Source organism: Pogona vitticeps, chromosome 2 (assembly GCF_051106095.1).
Source record: "Pogona vitticeps strain Pit_001003342236 chromosome 2, PviZW2.1, whole genome shotgun sequence".
NCBI lineage: Eukaryota > Metazoa > Chordata > Lepidosauria > Squamata > Agamidae > Pogona > Pogona vitticeps.
In genome coordinates this window covers 98,619,604-98,638,691 of record NC_135784.1, presented here as the reverse complement: position 1 = coordinate 98,638,691, position 19,088 = coordinate 98,619,604, and the positions used below count along the sequence as shown (strand labels likewise).

At 39.2% G+C, this 19,088-nt stretch overlaps 1 protein-coding gene and 1 long non-coding RNA gene across 6 annotated transcripts in view; one reads left to right on the top strand and one right to left on the bottom strand.

Annotated features, from left to right (window-relative positions):
* The window catches only part of LOC140704478 (uncharacterized), a 140,936-nt gene that overhangs the window by 46,137 nt on the left and 75,711 nt on the right, over positions 1-19,088 (bottom strand). For 2 of the 4 annotated variants that reach the window (XR_013541869.1, XR_013541870.1), the window contains exon 2: positions 3,213-6,000. This is a non-coding gene — a long non-coding RNA (uncharacterized LOC140704478). Of the gene's footprint in view, positions 1-3,212; positions 7,532-9,005; positions 13,512-19,088 lie in introns of those variants that run through there. The other 2 variants (XR_013541868.1, XR_013541867.1) reach the window with 2 other exon arrangements.
* SPOCK1 (SPARC (osteonectin), cwcv and kazal like domains proteoglycan 1) overlaps positions 1-19,088 on the top strand; it is a 646,684-nt gene that overhangs the window by 602,180 nt on the left and 25,416 nt on the right. For both annotated transcript variants that reach the window (XM_072990125.2, XM_020782675.3), the window contains exon 7: positions 13,520-13,636. In XM_072990125.2, the coding sequence (XP_072846226.2) occupies positions 13,520-13,636 (117 nt within the window). The remainder of the gene's footprint in view (positions 1-13,519; positions 13,637-19,088) is intronic.

Sequence of the window (19,088 nt, the reverse complement as noted above, 5' to 3'; positions counted from 1 at the left end):
ATGGAGGAATATTACTCCCTTCCTATGAGTAAAAATACAATATTAATAAATCAAAAACTTCAGTTTGTTGCCTTTTTGTAATATCCTAAATTAAGTGCCTGAAGTGATAGTTTCTAAATGACACACACACAGAGAGAGAAAGAGTTAGAGTTTCAGGTTCCAAAGGATCTTTCAGCTGAATCACAAGGCAGAAAATTATATATATAGCACTGCAAGGATCTTTCCTCCTCAGTTCATAAATATTTGGATAGTGGAATACCTTTCTCTTCCTTCCCTCAAAATCTGTTTTACTGTCTTTTCTGTGTTCGGTACTATGTTTCCTGTGTCATACATAGAGTACACCTCAAATGTACAAATTTGTGTTTCTGGACAACAGCTTGTTGGAAAACACAGGTCTGCTCACTGCTAGTATACACACAATTTTTATCAGTATTTCAGGCAGTTGTATTCTTTTGTAGCTGGTATCATCCTTTTAGCACAATGCCTTTTAATCCGTTTCTCTCTTGTCCTAATCCACTTTTCAACAAACAAATTTAAAATGTGAAAGAGTTACAAAATTACACATTTCCAACTGACATTGTAAGTATGAACAGATTTGTAAGTATGAACAGATTTAACGAACTCTAAATATGACTGAAAACTATAGGAATTACTTCACACTGAAGTTACATATTTAGGAGCAGTTTGGAAGCCTCACAGCTCGGTGTGAATCAGTAATGACGTTATAAAAAAAACTGGACCTGAAAGTTGTAGTCATAATTGGGCAGCTCTTCATATGTTGGATTTTAGGGGCTGTTCATAATTACATAGCTCCTGAGAAATAACATATTCATAATAATATACCTTTTAGCTCCTTGCTAATTAACCAGACATCTTTATTCACACAGAAATTTATATATAAAAATTGTGTATAAAATTGTAATAATTGAGCATAACTAATCATATAAATTCTAAGTCTATTACTAATGAGTTTAAAAAGGAAGAATGAAGGATGTAAAAGGACAAGATTATCAAATGCCGCTCCAACTACCATTTCCCAGACATGCACAGAACTTTCAGTGTTTTAATGCTATTTTAATCTTATTGTATGTATGATTTTAACAACAAAGTGAAACCAAAGATACTGATGAAACCAAAGTGAAACCTCACAAGAGCAGTGTGAAGGTCTAAAAAGCACTATTGAATTATTTGATGTCAAGTTGAAATGAACTTTGAGGGATTCATGGTAAGTGAGATATTCAAGTATTTTACCGTTTCACTCAATGAGTTTCCATGGCTGAATGAGGATTTGAGCTGTGGTCTCCAGAGTACTAGTCCATCACTCTATCCACCCTATTCCCAAATTCCAGTCTTAGGAGAAAGATATAAAGTAGTCTAGGCATCTGGCAAGCCTCTCTGGGGAAAGCATATCATTTAAATAAAGAAATGAAGTGAGTCAGCTTCTTTCTGCAGTGACTTTATTAAAGAAACAAGATCAAGAAATTTAGGGTCGATATCTAGGGAAATTTGGGTGGAGTTTTTAGAAGCTTTTCCTAGATTTTAGGGGCTTAATTCCAAACTGCATTCAACATTGAATATCAGCCATGGGGCCTGTGTCTGCATGGCATGCTTGCAGAAGAACATTTAGTGATGAGGGCCAATGACAAAGACTGTGAAAGCTATAGTCCAAAACATCTGAAAGACCAACTTCTCATCCCCTGCTCTAAAGGATAACATTATGTGGAGGGTATTGTATATGTCCTCCAGAATACCTGTGGCCAATGCTGCCTCTCCACTATACCCCCTTCTAGACAGAGACAGACTAACAACTGTTAATTCACTGTTCTGGTAACATCCAGTTTAAGCAACTGCAATGTGTCCTAATGCAGAGCTGCCTTTGAAGATTACTTGGAAGCAAACGGTGTTTCAGAATGGAGCAGTAGATGTCTGATGGAAATTGATCACTTGGAGCATGTATTGCCAGTTTCAGTGGGTCGGTAACTAAATTGGGACCCATCCAGCTTAAAGTCTATATATGAAGGACCATCTGTTTCCACATTAACCTACTCCTTTTGGAACTACTACTACTACAGGATTTTTTTTGTTTATAGTTAGGTACACACACACACACACACACACACACACACACACACACAGAGCGAGAGAGAGGGGTCAAAAGTAGTAGTAGGTGTATTTTCTTGCATAAGAAAATACGTAATTTTCTTGCATAGTCTCCTATTATGATTTTCTGTGATGGTTTATATTTTTAAAATCATGTATGCATATCAAATGCAAATCTCAGAAAATGTATGGATTGCATGGATCTTTTAGTTGAAAGATGGGCTGCATGCCAGGCAGGAAGCCCATGGGTAAAGTGCTGCGATTCTATGCACATGATTACACTTATTATGTGGAACAAACAGCTCAGAGAGAAATAAATTATTTGGCTTTCTACAAGTATTGTTAATACTCTTTTATTTGCTTACCTTTTCGCAAAGTAAATAAATAAATGAAGTCTCATAAGGGGAATTATTTCTATTTCCTAGGGGGTAGGTAATAAAAGAAACACATTTTGAAAACATCTCACTTTTGAAATAAAAATAGAAATAGAAATAATAACCAGCTGGGATCCAATTAATTTCAGATGCCAAACATATTTGAACAGAACTGTGTGAGTTTTATTCTGCAGTTTCATCCTTCTGAACAGTCTTATAAAATTCATTATTAGCTGCATTAAATGAAAACACAGCCATGTGATTTTCAGTATTCCAGGATTTAAAGGTATGATCCTATAAAAATTATCTGGGTGCACGTTTTATTTAACTTACTTGGACTTCTCATAGTAGTAGTTATAGAAGGGGGTATCTGTGTTAGTACGTGCAGGCATTATAGGTGAAAACAAAATAAAAATAGTTTTTAAAAGACAAAAACGTGGTGACACTTTGAAAACTAACTTTTATATTTTTAATGTGAGCTTTTGTGGACAAATCCACTCCATCAGAAATAAGAGAAGGAGATGTAACATGGCAAATATTTATATATGGCATGAAGGTGTCTGGTTGGTTGGTAAGAAAGTCAATGGGTATAAAACATTGTGGTGATGATGTCTTTGATATGTAGGTCTTTGATATGTAGCAGCTGTTAAGAATGTGAGGATCTCTGTCATAGATTAACAATGGTAAAATAACAATCATAAGATAACAATGAGGTTAATGGTGTAAATAGCCCATTACCTGTGGCTTCCTTTAGGGAGTCCATCCATTTCATATTTGGTCTTCCTCTTTTCACGCTGCCTTCAACTTTTCCCAGCATTATTGTTTTTCCCCGTCTTCTCATAATGTGCCCAAAGTAGAACAGCCTCAGTTTCAATTTTTTTTTTTTACTCCAGAGATATCTTAATTTTCTCTAGGATCCACTTGTTCATCTTTCCGGTGGCCCAGGATATCTGCACAGCTCTCCACCTGCATTGCATTTCAGAAAAAAATCATTTTTCCCCATCTCAGCTTCCTTAAACTGTCCAGCGCATACATGGGGACTGGGAATACAAGAGGGTGGATGATCTTGTTCTTGGTCTCCAGTGACACATCCTAACACCTGATGATCTTTTCTAATTCCTTCCTTGCTGCCCTCCGAAGTCTCAGTCTTCTGATTTCTGGGCTGCAGTCTTAATTTGAATTGACGGTTGAACCAAGGTAGCTTAGGAATTTGAAAAAGTTGTGATTGAGAAACTCTCATATTGTTAGAATTATTTTTGAGAGATGTGCACTGCCTTCTGACCCGGTTCATGACAGAATAAGGATACACAAGAGAGTGTCTGACCCACCATGTGCTTTTTGGAAACAGTCTGATCCAATCCTTGTCCAGGTCCATTACAGCATTTGTGATTTTCCAGACCTTTGGAGGAGACAGCAAATGGGAAAACACAAAGGGTTGTGTCTTGGGGTGGAGGTATACGCTGCACTATCAGAATTATTTACCCAGCTCCAGCCCATAAAAGACAGGAAAAGGGGTTGGAGGAGAATATTGATTGTAACAGTAGCAATACCATTGCATCAACAAGAAAGAGGAACCCAGGATGAGGCAGGGAGAAGAACAGACCCAATCATCCTAAAGTGGATTGTCCAAAATCCATACAGGAATGCAGGCATGATTCTGCATGCATTTTCATACTCAGTTCTAGTCGTGTAACTAATTAGGTATTTTTATAAGGATAGAGGGGGGAAATTGTTTGAAAAACCATCTGCCGGACAATATGCCACAATGAAGGGAAGGTACGTCACTTTACACTGTGGCTGAAACAAAAGTGCAGGAAGCAGCTGCTACCCCATCATGACTTCACTCAAAGACTGCTTCTGACTGGACTGTGCAAAAGTCTTGGGCTTCCTTAGGATCTGAAGTTTTCTGTCTCTTCCTTTGGTATTGGATCACCATTTTTGTTCTAAAGTATTGGTATTTTGGATTCCTTTTTCCTTCTTTTAACTGCATGGCATCTTTGTTATTTTAAGATTTTCAACCTCGGGAATGCCAACACAAAGGATCTGTGGGAGATTGGAAGGGGGGTCTTGATGTGCCCTGGGAAATTTTCTGGGCTTTTTGTGAAGTGACCTCAAGGTCACTTCAGAAGTTTACAGATAGTGTTGATTTCATCCATATTTGCACAAAGATCCTGTGGCGTTCGCCCTTCATGCCCCCTTGCTTGACCGTCAAGACTTGGAGCACTCAAAGGCAAATAATCCCCTATTTTACACTGCTGCCACCAGGTGATCACTAAATCACCATTGCTTCAGGAAGATTCAGGTCCACTCTTTAAAGTCTTTTAAATATAACTTTTGTTTATTGATTGCAGAAATTGATAGTGATTCATGAGGTAAATTTATTATTAACAACAATATTCTATTAAATAATAAACTCCTAACTAAACAATTAACATAACAAACATGAAGCATTGACATAATAAAGGGAAACGCCACAGATCCAACAACAGGACATACTGGATTTCTGATTCTCTCCACTGAAGAAATGAGGGCCAATAGTTACAGCATTCTGAGCAGGCTTCATTTATCCTCCATACTATTTAAAAAGTTCTCTAATCCAAATTTTGTTCTCAACAAAAACTGGATCCTATGCCCTATATAAATTATGCAAACAGAAAATTTGCATATGTTCTTATTTTGCATATGTACATTATTTTATTCTAGTTGTGCAAGTCATTACATCGAATGATGAATATCCTTAAGAACCTTCCTTAATATCCATTTGCTAGTTCTAATTAATTACAGCAGATTCATTGACTCAGTAGCATTTGCATAAGTGTTGATTCACTATTCAGCAATGGATTCAGTGAATCCATTGTTAGGTAGGACTAACTATAGAATACTTATATAAATTGAAGGTCTTCGAGCAGTGCCTACAAATGAGAGAGGTAGCTGAATAAGACTTAAGGCCATTATCCTATTGTTAGTATTGATACATACAGTATGTTTCATTATATTTTATATGCTTTGGAAAATCAAATCCAACATCTTAACTTAGATTCTCCACTATTGCTGCTTTCTTTATTTTGCGAAAATTATGGCATACAGACAGCTTGTCCTGAGAATATCTCTTAAGGGCGTTTCAATTGATGCCAGCCATGGGAACTATAAAACTGAACTGTCATCTGATTCAAATGGCACCGATATGTTAAGGCCATGACATGTATAAGATGGTTTCATTGTGTATACACAAACAGAGCACGTATCTATGATATCCTCAATACAAATTTCAGGCCTGTTTCAAACTAGTGTGTGAACTGGTCTTGAGGTCACAGTAGAGAATTCTGATTTACTAGAACATGACCTGGCAAGCCAGGCTGTAAAACAAACCACAAACCTGAATTTCAGTTAGTTATTTTTAGTTTTGTCTCGGTTCTCTTGAATGTGGAAGCAGATTGTTTTCACTGTCATTAGGATTCCACAGTTTTCCAGGCAGATTACCATTACTTCAAATGGCTGCAAATTACAGCTTTCATTTCTTTTACTCCTGAAATAAGAAAACAATGCCAAAGTGAAAAACGTAACCTTCTTATGTGAAAAATCCAAAACTGTTTTTCAGTGCAATAGTCATGCTCTGGTTCTGTGACACATCCAAAAAGGTAGGATGCACATCCGTCCCCATATTCACTGCTCACTACATGCACTGAACCCAGATTATACTCAAGTATAATTATCTAATGATCTCCACTGAAGAAATGGGAACAAATACTTATAGCACGTTAAGCAGGCTTTGTGTATCCTCCACTATGTTCAAGTTTAACTCTGACTCTGCACAATCAGGAATGCTGTATTTTATGATGTCTATGAGTAAATGTATGGACACATAGGTTTTATCCAAAGCTATGGTCTGGGGAATGGATGTGTAGTGGGGATAGGAGTAATGAATAAATGGCTTGCAACTCCCTTTAGTTATACTCTGCATGGCCAGTAGTAAAACATTTCTGAAATAGTCCAATCCATATGGACTACACTAATCACCCAGGTTAGCTTACCCTGTTGTTTTTCATGGGATTCAAAATTGTTCCTGGTAACTACTGCAAAATTTTACTTTCAGGGCAACCCATTCAGACAGGAAACTCGCTGCATGCTGTTGCAGTCATCCTGTCTTACATTTTCATGCATAAACCAACCCATGCAGACACTTAGTGGGCATCAGGTCCTTCTAACTTTTTCCAGTAATCTTATTTGTCTTCCATGGAGCCTTACAGTTTGAACTGGGAGATAATGTTCATAAATTGAAAACATTTTGTTCTTGGGATATTTAAAAAACAAAAAACAGAACAATAGACCATCTGCTGTTGAAGGCCCTGCCCCCCAAAATGGTAGCAAACTTAACAACAAAATCACATTTTGCTACTAAAAAATCTCTTTAAAACTGTAAACAGAAATAAAATTATTTTAAGTGGCTCGTTGTCCAAGTAGTGGCCCTCCCTGGCTTCACTTGTACCTGCTTGTCTCAGTACTGCATATCCACGCTAAGGAACATGACAGAATTACTGTCTGTTGTACAACTGTCAAAAGTACAAGCTTTGTATTGGAGGTGAAAGCATCTGGGAAGCCATCATGCATATTGTTCTTATTGTTGCTGTTTACTTTTATATCCTGCCTTTCTTCCAGTAGACTTAAGGCAGTATGTGGGGCACTTCTATCTCCCCATTTTATCCTCATAGCAGTAACTTTTTGAGATAGCATAAAGTGTGAGAAAGCAATTGGCCCAAGTGCTCATGAGTAGATATGGGGACAATAAAAAAAAGGAACACAATATTCATTAAAAAATTCCATTTCATTAAATATTCATCCCTTTATATTCATCAGTTCCAGAGACCCCAACGAATATGAAGGGATGAATATTTCCCCATTTTTATTTGTCCCCCATAGGTAGAGAGAGAAGGTTAGCCTTCCCTCTCATCCTATGGCCTTCCCATTCTGCCTATAGGCCTGCCAATCAGCTGATCAGTGGGCCGATAAACAGCCAGCCAGCCCCACAGCCACCCACTCCACAGCCTATCCCCCGCTCCTTCCCCTTCCTACCTTAGCCACTGCTGCCATCCACCACCGCCTGGCATCGCCGCCATGTACTACCACACACTGCCACTGCCATCCATTGCCACCTGCTGCAGTGGCCTCCGCAGCCACGGCCTGCCCTAAGGGACACTGACTGCCCTTTGCAAAGATGGTGGTGCAGTGGTTAAACTACTGCTTCTTTTTAGGGAAAGGAAGTTGTAGCCGCCATCTTTACAAAGGGCAGCCCAGATTTCCTTAAGGCAGGCCATAGCGGTGGAGGGCATTGCAGCAAGTGGTGCTGGATGGTGACTGCGAAGGCTGCCGTGGCACAGGCCTCCATGGATGGTGGTGGTGGCAGCGGTGGCAGTGGCGCAGACTGCAGGAGTCAAGGTAGGGAGGCAACATGGGTAGTGGGAAGGGGGCAGAGGGAAGGCTATGGGGGTGGAGGGGTCAGCTTTTGTTTTTTAGACAGCCTCTGGCTGTATACCTCCACATAAACCAACAAACCACTTTGTGTTTCATTGGTTCATGGGGAGGAGATTTGTGTTTCGTCAGCTTAGATGGATCACGAAGCAGGACAACTCGCCAAAATGGCGATTCGTCCCCATCTCTACTCATGAGTTCTATGGCTCAGTAGGCAGTGTAGGGAAATCTAGTCTGTCTGCCTGCATACTGGCATTCCTGTAACTGGAAATGCCAGATCTTTCAATGTTTTTGCAGCATTAATTAGCACATCTTTGGAATCTTCTGACAAGAACCAAGGAAGTAGAATGTGGCACTGTGTTTCTCCTTCAGCCCACAGCCTCTATCTGTGCCACTTTGCCTGAATTTTCCCCCTCAAAAGTCTTGTTCTACTAAATAACTCATTGATCTTATTTTTAGCCTATAACCTATTCACATCCTACACATGCTTATGCATGCCTTCACGTTCCTATATATATAATTGGCAAATATCTTAGCTGCTAAACAGTGCACTAAACCTAAAAGAAAAGTTTTTTTAAAAAAAAGTTCCAGAAGCCGACAAAGAACAGCACACACACAAAAAGCAAAAAAAGTGTGCTGCGTATATACTGCCCCATACTGCTTAAAGCACTCTTTACAAGTTAATTATGCAGACTACACGTTGCCCCCGCAGCAAGCTGGGTACTCATTTTACCGACCTCGGAAGGATAGAAGACTGAGTTAACCTTGAGCCGGCTACCTGGGATTGAACCCCAAGACGTGAGCACAGTTTTGGCTGCAGTACAGCAGTTTAAACCACTGCGCCACGAGACTCTGCACAAAACCTATGCAGCACAGTGTCAACTCAGAATGAAGCCTTCCTGAGTTCACTTGGGCTTACTCTCAGATAAGTGTGCAGAGTGTTTCTGTAAACCTACTTGTAAGTACGGTAAGTATCATTTGAATAAACAAACTAAACAAGCTAGATTTCTGAAAATAACTCCACTCATGCGTTTAGTAAAAACATATTACAGCCACTAGTATTACCATGCATTTCCCCTATGACCAGATAAGTAGTTCACTTCAGAAAAGATTCATCCAAACCACCACTACTCAAAAGTGAAAAGTTTTTTCATCTGTTACTTTCTGACCATCAGGCAAGCTGGCTTAGACTTTCTAAAAAAGAAGAGCAGGATATATGTAAGATGAAACACACAGTTAGGATTTTAAAGTATTTCAAGTTGTTGGCTTCACATTTAGGCTTTTTTTTAAAAAAAGTCAGGCTCGCCTTTCAGTCATAAATTGAGGCTGTTACTAATTGTGCCTTTAATTCTGTGAAAAGAATAGAGTTCCTGGCAAATCCTAATCTGTCACTGGTTGGCAACTAAGCAAGGCTCCCGACATTGGTGGTGGTTAGTTAGGCATCCTTCAGTCTCGAAAGACTATGGTAACGTGCTCTGTATGGAGGACTTGGAACACCATCTAGTGTGGCTGAGGAGGCCAATTCGAGAGTGACAATCCTTTCCACACTGACGACAAATACAGTCTGTCCCCTGTCCAGCTCCCTGGTTTTGCTGCTTTTGTGACTTCCTCTTTGCCTCAGCCTGCTGGGCAAGGGTCTCTTCAAGGGTGGTGGTGGTGGGGTAAGGCATACAGCAGATAGCCCACAAGAGAAATGATCAATTTATTTGCAGCTTTACAACCCTGGCTCACTCCTGGTTAGACACTGAAACATTCGGCTTATGAGTCACTGGCAGATGCAGAATTCAATACTGGAGTAAAGCAACATAACTATTTATTGCCAATGTTTGCCTGGTTCATCCTCCAACTGTTGTGGCTCCATATCTTTGAAGCAAGCTGAGCTAGAAGTAAGAGTTTGAAAGAACAAATCTGCATTTAAGGAGTTGGTCCATTTAACAGGAAACCAGCTTCTTGTTACCTTTGCTAGGCCTTAAAGCAAATAACTACTTTTTACACTGTACTCATTTAGGTTCCATTCTAAAGCGTGCTTTTGGCATTATGCTTATAAACTTCTTGAAACAAACTGGTAGCCGGTTAAGCTATTTTAGATGTGTTATAATGGGTAGAAATCTGATCATACCTGTTAAAATTCTGACAGGTATCTCCTGTATCTATCGAAGTTTCCATGTGATAAGGGCAATCCTACATATAATACACTGCAGTAATTTAGTCTGAAAGTTACCAGGGCATGCATCATTGTAGCCTTATTTGCTTGCTATCACTAGCAACTCACCCTAGAGTGTGTCTCCAAGTATCTTCAACAATCCAAAGTCTTTCTGAAAAGTTTCACGTTTCATTAGATTGATTAATAAAACTGATAGGAGATGCAAAATACTTCTTCACCATTAGCAATTCAGTTTTTTAGAAGAAAAAAGACGTAAGAGTCCTGATATATATCATTAATCCAGGTCTTTTCTTACTTGTGAAAAATGCAAAACAGGCAAAGGGATATAAAAAATAGCACATAAAACTGCATATATTTTGGTAATAAAGAAAAGGATCATGATTTGCCTGTTTTATATGTTTATGTCTTTGTTGTTGTTTTGAAAAAATCTTTGCTTATAGAAGCTTGAGATCATTTAAGTGCAGCAAAACTGGTTGTCGTGTATAATGTCTATTTAAAATAGAGTCCATGAAGCTGCAGGCTTTTGGATGTACAGTATATAACAACTAACATAACCTAGTAAGCAGAAACATAAGTTAGGAGACAAAGATTACCAGGTTACTGTGAATGTCTCCAGTGCTGCAGAGGATGAATGCGTTATTTTAGATTTGCTAGCTATAAACTTCGATACATAGGTAATGAAAGACTAGAGATAGATGCATGTTCTATTTCCTTTCAAAAGAGTAGCAGTTGTGTTCAAATTGGTCTGAGAAATTGCAGACCAGTCTGATGTTAATTTTGGGCAAAGTTTTAGAACAAATTACTGAGCAGCTGATTTGTGATAATCTATGAGACAGTCAACACGAGTTTATAAAAAATATAGTATAATATCAAATGAATGTTATCTCCATTTGTAATATGATTTTACTGGCTTGGTAGATCAAGAGCACAGCATAGATCCAGTAAATCTTGGGTTCAGCAAAACATCAATGAAGGCCTCCACAATGCCTTTGTTCACAAGATACAGTAGTAAAGTGTGTACTAGACCATTCTATTATTAGGTGGATCTACAATGGGTTGACGAGCTATACTTAGTATGTGCTCATTGTGTGCTTTATCAAACTTCAGGGAGTCTTGAGTCTGGTGCTGCAGAGCTCTGTCCCAGGAGAAGAGCTGTTTTAGATTTTTATAAACAGTCTAGATGAAGATGTAAAGGAGATGCTAATCTCACTTCCAAATGGCACATATTTGGGAGGGATAGCTAACACCTTCCAAGAAGGAATCAAAGTTTGAAATTATCTTCACAAGCTGGAAAACTGGGCCAAAAAAAGCAAGGTGAAGATAGCATTCTTTGACACACTATTAGGGTGGAAGAATGAAAGGCATAGGAATGGAATGAGAGAGCTGACTTCACAGAAGTGCAAGAAGAAAAGGTTTATTAATTCTTTATTTTCTTTATATTATTTATATGCTGCCTTTCTCCCCATAGGAGACTCAATGCAAATCACAATAATTAAAACTATGCATGTTTAAATTATTATACAGGACAAATATATTTAAAAAGTAATTAAACATTGATCAATACTAAAACCAAAATAAAATTTTAAATGATTTTTTAAAAAATAAAATATCTAAATTTAGTAAATACAGCATTCCCTACACTCCTACTTCTTATTCAAATGCCTGCCTGAATAAGTAAGTCTTTGCCTGATAACAGAAGACCAGAGGGAGGGGATGGTGAGGTTCCTGATGTCTTAAATCAGTGTAGTTCCCAACCTTGGGTCTCCAGATGTTTTTGGACTAAAACTCCAAAAAGTTTTTGCCACTAGCTGTGCTAGCCAGAATTTCTGGGAGTTGCAGTCCAAGAATGTTTAAGGACCCAAGGCTGAGACCACTTTAGCAGCCCCAATTAAAAAAAAAAAAAAAAAAAACTTGCATTAACAGAAACAAAGCATGCAAGTCATAAGGAATAACAATTCAACCTGTTGTGGACAACATAGCAGTGGCTGAGTTTTCATTGGGACGGTGTGGAGTGAGCTCCTGAAAGAAAGGAAAGAAAGAAAGAAAGAAAGAAAGAAAGAAAGAAAGAAAGAAAGAAAGAAAGAAAGAAAGAAAGAAAGAAAGAAAGAAAGAAAGAAAGAAAGAAAGAAAGAAAGAAAGAAAGAAAGAAAGAAAGAGAAGGGCAGGCAGGCAGGCAGGCAATATGGTTGGTGTCAATATGGCCATCAGGCTTGTTACACAAACTGTGCCTGGTTTTGCCCATTGACTTTTATCAGCTGCAGTCTTCCTTTTTTTCCTAGCAGGTTACAAGTAATCAAAATATTTCCTTGGCTATTACACATGCTTCATAGACAAAGACCACTGCGCTCTCACTCTCTTTTTTTTTCCCCGTGCTTCTCTCTTTTACTAATTCATGAAATTGCATTTGGCTTTCATGTATTATCCTTGTTTCATTAATCCCTGCCCTTCCTAACTTTATCTTTCTTTCTCACTCAGTTTAAAACTGTGAGTTTCTTAGAACAATAAGTATCTTCCTTGTTTCTTATCCCTGCAAAAAGTAAATATATATGCTTAGGACTGGATCAAAGACTGTATTAAAACTGGCAGTGAACAGTGATGCTGTACAGTGTGGATTATTCTGTAAAATATGCCTGATATTACTGGAGGGAAGCCTTCGTTTGTATATGAAAAATGTTATTCAGATTTTGGAATATGTTCACAAGAACAAGAAATAGTGACTCCATTCAGTGAATTTGGACACTAAAGATAGTCCAAAATTGAAACATTTCTTTTCCAAGAATCCCCTCCAAATTTCTAATACCACATTCTTGTAAGCATAAAGCTCTTAACAGAAATTCATTTTTAAAAATATATTTCCAAATAAGCATAAGTATTGGTTGCTTTAATCTGGATAACATTATGAAGGGGGGGCTGCTTTAAAAGGTGGCAGACTCTTATTTGCCATCAAATTGGAAAACATGACAGCCTCCATTAAAAGACTAATAATCAATTGCTGTGACAATAGCTTTAAACCCAACTGAACATGGGTTATGAATCATTTCCCGAGTCAGGCTCTAGCAGCATTGTTATGTGATTCTCTTTTTTCCTACTGTTCTTTGATTTATGTTTTCTCAGAAGATTTTAAAGCTGAGAAGCCTCACCCAAAATTCCCAAACATATCTGAGCAACAGCAGATGATGGATTAGTGTACAGGTCCTACACTATAAATTATGTCTCCTATTTAGTAAATTTTCAAGTAGAATTATGCTTCTTGTCTTGCCGTTCTGTGTTTTCTTGATCTGATGCAATCCTATGAACAACTGCTCCCTCTCTCTTTGTGTCAAAAGCTTATTCTTCAAGAAGTAAGTAATAACCTTCTTTAGAGGTCATATCTATTATATTCCCACTAATCTCTTTGTTATCATTCTCTTAACAGCTTGCACGGACAAGGAGCTGAGGAGCCTCGCATCCCGTCTAAAAGATTGGTTTGGCGCTCTTCACGAAGATGCAAATCGTGTAATCAAGCCAACCAGCTCTGATTCAGCACAAGGCAGTAAGAGGACAAATCTAAAAATAAAGTTTGAGATAAGTTCATATGTTCAGCGGCATTAGCAACAATTACAGTAATAGCAAATGTCAGTTCTGGTGCCTAATTATGCTGTTACAAATACTTCACTATCACTCCTTTCCTTTTGTGCAGCAACAGTTTTAGAATTTTCAATAGCAGTTTTATACTAGTAGTGAAACTGAAAGGACTGGGCCCTTCAATATACTAAACAGATAAGATAGTATACCTGTGAAGGAGTACGCCTCATCCACTGGCATGAGGATGACAAAAGACACCCCATTATCATTCATTATCTTGAAAGAGATCCAGAGATGGCCTTCAACTTCAGTGAAAATTTCTTTATAACTATTTACAACTATTCTCTGCCACACACTTACTTTCACTGCATTCATACTGGAGAATTAGCTCCAGTACTCCAAGACCTTAATACTAAATAGATGTGGGGTTGGCCTCACCCCACCCTATACCCACAAGTAGATCAACTGACAGGCAAGATTTGTATACTCTCTGCCCTAATGTCTCTTGCCCACTGATGCAGGCATTTAAAGGGCAACTCCAAATGCAAACGGCAGTGTTGGATTGGGGCCAAGTCCTCCCCGTCGACTTGACCCTGTTTCTTAGTTTCAGTTTTAATTCATACAGAATTTTACCTCTTTTCTGTAGTCAGGCTATAGTCTGCTAGAGGAGAGTTTCCTTCGAAGCCACATAGCCAGCTGTGTCCAGAACTTCCCCACTTCACTCTGGGGCAGTCCTCTATATCCCTCTCCTCCTCCTCTTCCTGACCTCTGACTGCCCCCAACTCTTCCTCCAAATTCCTTCTATTTTCCCCTTGGTGGGAGATTTCCTTGACAGACTTTTCCCCACTTTTCCCCACTTCCCCCCCCCTTTTCCTGCCTTTCCAAATTTCATTGCCTCCAAAATCTGTAGGACCATTCATTCCAGAATAGCAACTGGGGAGAGAGATTCCCCCTATACCCCCCATATAGCTTTGTTAGGGGTTCTTGGAGGGCCAGTGGGATGTGGAGGTAGACACTCCTTGGCTGCCCAAGCTCACCCACACACAGTAGTACATTGTACTTTGTCGTTCAGCACCTCAGAGATCCTAGACTCTACAGTATACTGCTTTCATTGGGGCATATCTTTAAAAAGCCAAATCAAATTAGGAAATAACCAGACATCAGACAGAATCCTACTGGTTTTGTACAGTGTAAACAGAAAATTTTACAATCATTCCAGCTGTTTGTTGCACACTCAGACATACCCAGGACACTTACCCAGGCAAAGACCTTTCTCTTCAGGCAGGCTTTTCCTTAGTGACTGGCAGTCTGAGGGGGCTTTTTTTTAATGGATTGTTGTACTATGTTTTGTTTTTTGTTCTTTTTTTAAATATGTTTTTAGTACTGACTTTATCATTTTTAATATAATACTTGTTTATTTCTTTTTTTAAATTTGCATTCTCACTATTTTTAGCTTTTAAACATTTTCTTTTTAATGAGGTAAATTTAATGATTTTCCTTTTAAGGAGAAAAGTGGAGTAAAAATATTTTAAATAAATAAATATCTTATTGTACACTAGGGAATGCAACAGAGAGATAGAAAATTGGACAAACTACTTGCACAATTTCCCTTGAGCCCAGTATATCTCACAACAGGATTCTAGCCATTAAGAGGGTCTGTTTGGGCTATGCTCTTCAGTGCCATAGACTTCAGACTTAAGCCAGGTGTTCAGTTCTAGATGGAGATGTGAGCATGACGTTTCTGTGACAGTGCAGGATAATAGCAGAAGAGATAGTGATTCTGAAGTCTCTTATTTCTGGCATGAAGTCCTGATAATGAAGTTCTGTAAAGCTTGGGTGTGTTTATAGCCTGTACATCTGGAAGGCCCAGAAAGAATATCTGGAGGGCAACAGTGCTGCCTTGGGCAATATAAAACTACTATAACTCACAACCGTTGATATCCTTAACCTTGAATAGTTAGTCATTGCAGGCACCATATCCTGCAGAAACAAATCCCAAAATGTTGACTGTGAGTACTTCCTGAACAGCAAGGTCAGGTAAAGGGATCAAATGCAACCCCTTGCCAGAGGAAGCTGACATTTCTGAGTGTGGAAGATATTGTGCAGAATGGAGAGGTATAGAAACAAGCTGTTTCCTGGTTCACATCCTGGTGACTGCCAACAGAGAGTAGGCAGAAGTGAAAAAGGCTCTGTCAGACCTGTCAGCCTTTCTCCAGCAATGGATTCTGTAAAAACTAAGTGAAATGTCAGCAGCCTCCCACCTATTCTCCACAGAATTTGTCAAAGTTGGATAATTTTTCAATCTGTGGGTCAAAAATTCACAGCAAGCTTGATGTGCTGCAAATATCCCTATGACAGGCATTAGATTGGAAACATACTTTTAACAGAATGCTTAAAAACATTCACTCTGAGGCACACAGCCCCTGATTGTGAGATGTTCTCTCACATGCCTTCTCTTGGATTAATGAGCCCTGGGGAGGGCGGGGTGGTGGCGGTTAAGTTCGAGCAGACATAAATGTTGTCACAAAGCAGTGATTTTGCATAGAGACCATATGGCTTAAATCCAAGTGACAGTCCCAACTAGAATGGACACATTGAATCAATGTGATTGCATAAGAGTCCACTCACGATTCAACAACTGACTCAGTGGGCCTATCAGTTTTTGGTTTTAAGCCTTATGTGATAGATGTATCTGGCTTTGCCTAATATCAGCTTAGGTAAAGGTAAAGGTTTCCCTTGACAATTTTTGTCCAGTTGTGTTCGACTCTAGGGGGTGGTGCTCATCCCTGTTTCCAAGCCATAGAGCCAGCGTTTTGTCCGAAGACAATCTTACGTGGTCACATGGCCAATGCGACTTAGACACGGAACGCTGTTACCTTCCCACCGAGGTGGTCCCTATTAATCTACTCGCATTTGCATGCTTTCGAATCGCTAGGTTGGCGGGAGCTGGGACAAGCGATGGGAGCTCACTCTATCGCACGGATTCGATCTTATGATTGCTGGTCTTCTGACCCTGCAGCACAGGCTTCTGCGGTTTAGCCCGCAGCGCAATTATTTGAAAGAACAACCTGTGTCTTTAATGATTTATGAAATTCAAAAGAACATGTGAAGAATCCATATGAGTCTTCTTCTCCCCTTCTCCAGAAAGTCTGAGCAATACAAACAGCAGATCACAGTTTTCTAGGTAAAGGTAAAGGTAAAGGTTCCCCTTGACAATTTTTGTCCAGTCGTGTCCGACTCTAGGGGGCGGCACTCATCCCGCTCTTCAAGCCATAGAGCCAGCGTTTGCCCGAAGACAATCTTTCCGTGGTCACATGGCCAGTGTGATTTAGACACGGAATGCTGTTACCTTCCCACCGAGGTGGTCCCTGTTTATCTACTTGCATTTGCATGCTTTCGAACCGCTAGGTTGGCGGGAGCTGGGACAAGCGACGGGCGCTCACTCCGTCATGTGGATTCGATCTTACGACTGCTGGTCTTCTGACCCTGCAGCACAGGCTTCTGCGGTTTAGCCCACAGCGCCACCAGTTTTCTAGACAGGGCTATTTCAAGCTCTGGGTGGCAGAATCACATAATCACACAACTCGGTGCACAACAAAAAATGCCTATGTTGACTTCTTAACTTGTGGCTAATTGCAGCCAAGATCTACACCAATTGATTTATGCTAGCAGGCATAAGTAATACAATTTTGGCCAATGGAATGTTAATTAATATAAATGCTCCCTGCTCAGGTAATTTCTGATCCATTTCAGTTTTGCATCTGTTCCTTCCTACCTTTGTTCTGTCCTGTTTCTGCGTTAATCCACATTTTTAAAAATCCCTACTGGAAACCTTATTTAATTGTATACTTTAATGGGTTTTCTCTCAACGTTTTTAAAACAGAGATCTGCATTGCAAAATGTGGATAAATGCAAAACCTTGGAAAAAACCAGAACTTGCAAGTCAATTTCTTTTCTTTTCTTTTTTTAACCACAATCCCCAGAATCGCTCTGCCAGCATGAGAAGCATGGCATTCCTATCTGTACATTATCAAAGTGAGGGTAAATCAGGTATTCTAGCCTTCTAGATTGATGGCCCATAGCATCAAAGTACAGTTTTCCCCATTTCAATTATGCAAAGCAAAATACAGTTTTCTCCATCCCCCATTCTTTTTACCATAGCAGTAGAACCCCTTGTGGATATGCTAAAATGGAATTTAAAGACTGAATGTATTAGCATAAAGAAAATAGTTCATCTGATTAACCTTTCTGATAATGATATTCCATTGTTCTTGTCCAACTTGGTCAAATATGTTCCCATTATAATAAATGTTTTCAAATATTTCCAGGATTTAAGGGTCTAGGTTTCTGTGAATGAACTTAATTTCAATTCGTGAATGGGGAATATTTTGCTTCTGTAGTCACAATTCAAAACACCAGGAAATGGCCCAGTATTGCTGCACAATATCTTATTCATATTGCCAGCAGGAAAAAAGGAATTTACATAGCAAAGGAAAAACTGAATGTTGACATCATTCATGTCAGCATACAAGATAGTCTATAGAATACCCTCTTGTGCTCAGTGCCATTCACCAAGCAGAGAAAAATCCCAGAACTAAATATGTTGAATCTAAAATCACTTGCCTGAATTATATTGGACAAATCTATGTATTTTGTTTGATTTATAGCCCACCATCTCCCAGGATTTGGACCCATCATGGCTCACAAAATCAAAATGAGCTCAAACAGAAATACCGTGGCCTATTCAAGACTTGTGTGAGTTCAGAACTCAAACTGGGTACCTGTCACTGTGAGCTGACAAGGAGTGGGTAACACTCAGCCAGGAATACAAATAGCACCTTGTTAGATCACTGCAGCAGCTCCCTCAGTTGGAGTCCCATGTATGTAAATATTGAACAGTATACTGGAAGCTTTGTGCAAGAGGATACTTGTGTAAGTCTCCTTCAGAATTTGAAGCACATAAAAGCCTGTAGTTGTGTTCAGGTATCTGAAACAGTTATACTGTGTAGTGGCTTTAACCTACTTTTCACTGAACAGGCGTTTAAATTGAAAGGACCCTCTTCTCAACAGGCACCTATTGACAACCTCTTTGGCACCATTCTCACCAGAGAATGGGCAAGACAGTTGGCATCACTGGAGGTTGAACCTAAAGAACTGGTGAAATTTCTGAACTTGGGCCTTAGTATTTTAAGGCAGTGGAATGGACCGGGGTTTAAATTCTTTTCACACTGAGAAAATGGAAACTTCCTCCTGATGCAGTTGTGTTGAAGAAGGACTGTTGAGTTTCTTTTGCCTTTAATTCTACAATACAGTACATCATAAGAGGTAGACAGAGATGGGAAAGCTAGCAGTGTGCTTGAGTCAACTGGACTGTATTAGGCTTTTGAGGCATTACAGGAAAATGTAACTTTCAGCACTGC